The sequence below is a fragment of the Gopherus evgoodei genome, unplaced genomic scaffold, assembly GCF_007399415.2.
Source record: "Gopherus evgoodei ecotype Sinaloan lineage unplaced genomic scaffold, rGopEvg1_v1.p scaffold_70_arrow_ctg1, whole genome shotgun sequence".
Taxonomy (NCBI): Eukaryota; Metazoa; Chordata; order Testudines; family Testudinidae; genus Gopherus; species Gopherus evgoodei.
Genome location: NW_022060091.1, coordinates 39,264 through 42,140, shown reverse-complemented (window position 1 = coordinate 42,140; position 2,877 = coordinate 39,264). Strand labels below are relative to the sequence as shown.

General features: G+C 44.0%; 1 protein-coding gene across 1 annotated transcript; it reads left to right on the top strand.

Annotated features, from left to right (window-relative positions):
- The first annotated feature begins 392 nt into the window (after positions 1-392).
- On the top strand, positions 393-1,566 carry LOC115643773 (olfactory receptor 10A7-like). Its single transcript, XM_030547755.1, has one exon. It carries the CDS (start codon positions 538-540, stop codon positions 1,489-1,491), a length of 954 nt encoding a protein of 317 aa, XP_030403615.1. The 5' UTR covers positions 393-537; the 3' UTR covers positions 1,492-1,566.
- Positions 1,567-2,877: the final 1,311 nt, after the last annotated feature.

Sequence of the window (2,877 nt, the reverse complement as noted above, 5' to 3'; positions counted from 1 at the left end):
AGAGCTGTCTGTTTGAAAGGTGAGTTTTCAAAGTGCCCAAAGTCCACACGCATAGGCAGACCCACTTGAAAATTGGATGGACTAGGTTAGAAATAGTGTTCTAAAACTGGAGTCATTTGGTTAAGGGATTCATGAGATACATTCCCGCTCACTCCCAAATTAACCTTGTTTGAAAATTTGCAGGATCTCATAACACATTTTAGTCACAAAACTGGGGGAGGGGGCAGGGAGGATCCATGGGTAAAAGTCACATAAAACATCCATCACTGAACTGCTCTAAGATCCAGCACAGAGTACTCAGAAATTCAAACTTTATTAGATATTCACTCAGATTCCAAGAAAAGTTGCACAGGACAGCTCTGAGGATTAGTGCATTAGAGACACAGGTTGCAACAATTTGTAAAAAAGACAACATTCTTAGCTTCCTAAAATTCACAGGAAGACTCAGATTATCTGGAGAAATTGTATGACAGTGGAGGATGGCAGAGTGGGGGAAAGTATTCTGTGACAACTTATTGTTTCCTTTTCTTCTTCAGGATGAAAACTAGACAAGAAACAGTGGGAAGAAACAGCACAACAATCACTGGATTCATTCTCCTCGGTTTTTCTGACATTCCCAGCCTGCAGCATTTTTTTTTTTTGGTGTTTCTGGTCACCTACATAGTCACCTTGGCTGGAAACCTTCTAATCATTGTCCTCACATTGGCTGACCCAGCCCTTCATACCCCCATGTACTTCTTCCTCAGGAACCTGTCCTTCCTGGAGATGTGCTACACATCAGTCAATGTCCCCAAGATGCTTGGAAATCTGTTCTCTGGGGATAAAGCCATCTCTTTCATTGGCTGTGCTATGCAAACCTATTTCTCTATTTTCCTTGGTGGGTCAGAGTGTTTTCTCTTGGCGTCCATGGCCTACGATCGCTATGTTGCAATATGCAAGCCTCTGCATTACCCCGTGGTTATGAACAGGAAGGTGTCCACTGGACTGGCTGCTGGATCCTGGCTCAGTGGTCTCCTCATGTCCTTTGGTCTCACCAGCATGGTATTCACCCTACCCTTCTGCAGATCCCACCAGATTAATCATTTCTTCTGTGACATCCCTCCACTGCTGAAGCAGGCGTGTGGAGACACCTCCCGCAATGAAATGGCTGTCTTCATGGTGGCTATGTCCTTTGACACCTTTCCCTTCATGCTGATCCTCATGTCCTACGTCTGCATCATCTCCACCATCCTGAGGATGCCATCCAGGGAGGGCAGGAGGAAGTCCTTCTCCACCTGCTCCTCACACCTCATTGTGGTGACACTGTTCTATGGCTCTGCTTGCATTATGTATCTGAAGCCCAATTCCTCCTACTCACCAGACACAGACAAGTTTCTCTCTCTGTCCTACACAGTTATCACGCCCATGCTAAACCCCATCATCTACAGCCTGAGGAACAAGGAGGTGAAGGGAGCATTCTGGAGAATGGTGCAGAGAAGAAGGTTCCATTGAATAAAGGAATTTGATTGACTGCAAATGTCTCCAGCTCAGTTCTTTTAAAGGCTTTATATCTATGTTAGGACCTTATCTGGCCCCATTACCATGGTAACTGAGCACCTCATAATCTTTAATGGATTTAACCTCATACTGCCTCTGTGCAGTAGGAAAATGCTATAATTTAAGTTTTAAAGATGGAGCTGTGACAGGTTGAATCACAGAATCCTCCTTGGGGGCTGCCATCTTATGTGCTGAGACTACCCCTGAGCCTGTTTCCCCTGGCAGCTAAGGACTTCAGTGCCCTGCCTGATTTGAACCAGACACACTTGCCTGCTGCAAAAAGAGACCCAGGTCTGAACAATAGCCCCAAAAAGCAGGCTTAATTGAAAACATCTCAAAAAGTATTGGGGGAGGGATAGCTCAGTGGTTTGAGCATTGACCTACTAAACCCAGGGTTGTAAGCTCAATCCTTGAGGGGGCTCTTTAGTGAACTGGGGTAAAGATGTGTCCAGGGATTAATCCTGATTTAAGCAGGAGGTTGGATCATTCAGCCTTCTGAGGTCCCTGATATTCTAAGTGTTCTTCTCTCCACCATTCAGATGCCCAAACCCCACATAAATCCTTTTCACACTGTATAAAGCTTATACAGGGTAAACTCATAAATTGTTCGCCCTCTATAACACCAATAGAGAGATATGCATAGCTGTTTGTGCCCCCCCGGCCAAGTATTAATACATACTCTGGGTTAGTTAACAAGTAAAAAAAAACGTTTTATTAAATACAAATAGTAGGATTTACTTGGTTCCAAGTAATAACAGACAGAACAAAGTGAATTGCCAAGCAAAATAAAAGAAAACACACAAGTCTATGCCTAATAAAATAAGAAAATGATTACAGATGAAATCTCACCCTCAGAGATGTTCCAGTAAGCTTTGTTTACAGACTAGCCTCCTTCAAGTCTGGGGCCAGAAATCACTCACACCCCTCGAGGTTACTGTCCTTTGTTCCAGTTTCTTTCAGGTATCATTTGGGGGTGGAGAGGCTATCTCTTGAGTCAGCTGCAGACAAAATGGAGGCATTTCCAGGGGCTTAAATAGACTTTCTCTCATGGGTGGTCCCCCTCCTCTCTCCTATCCAGAATTCAGTTCCAAGATGGAGTTTTAGAGACACATGGGCAAGTCACATGTCCATGCATGACTCAGAACTTACAGGTAGCGGCCATTGTTCACATGCTACCTTGACTCAGGTAGACTTCTTATGTGGATTGGAGCCTTCCAAGATCTATTGTCCATTAAATGTTTCTTGACTGGACACTTAACTTGCAAATTCCTTTCTAAAGAAGCTGACCAAATGCCTTACTAAGGCTACTTAAAATCAACCAAGTACACAGCCAATATTCAT

Coding starts and splice junctions, on each gene's coding strand:
- LOC115643773 (XM_030547755.1), top strand. CDS start 538: ATGAAAACTAGACAAGAAACAGTGGGAAGAAACAGCACAACAATCACT.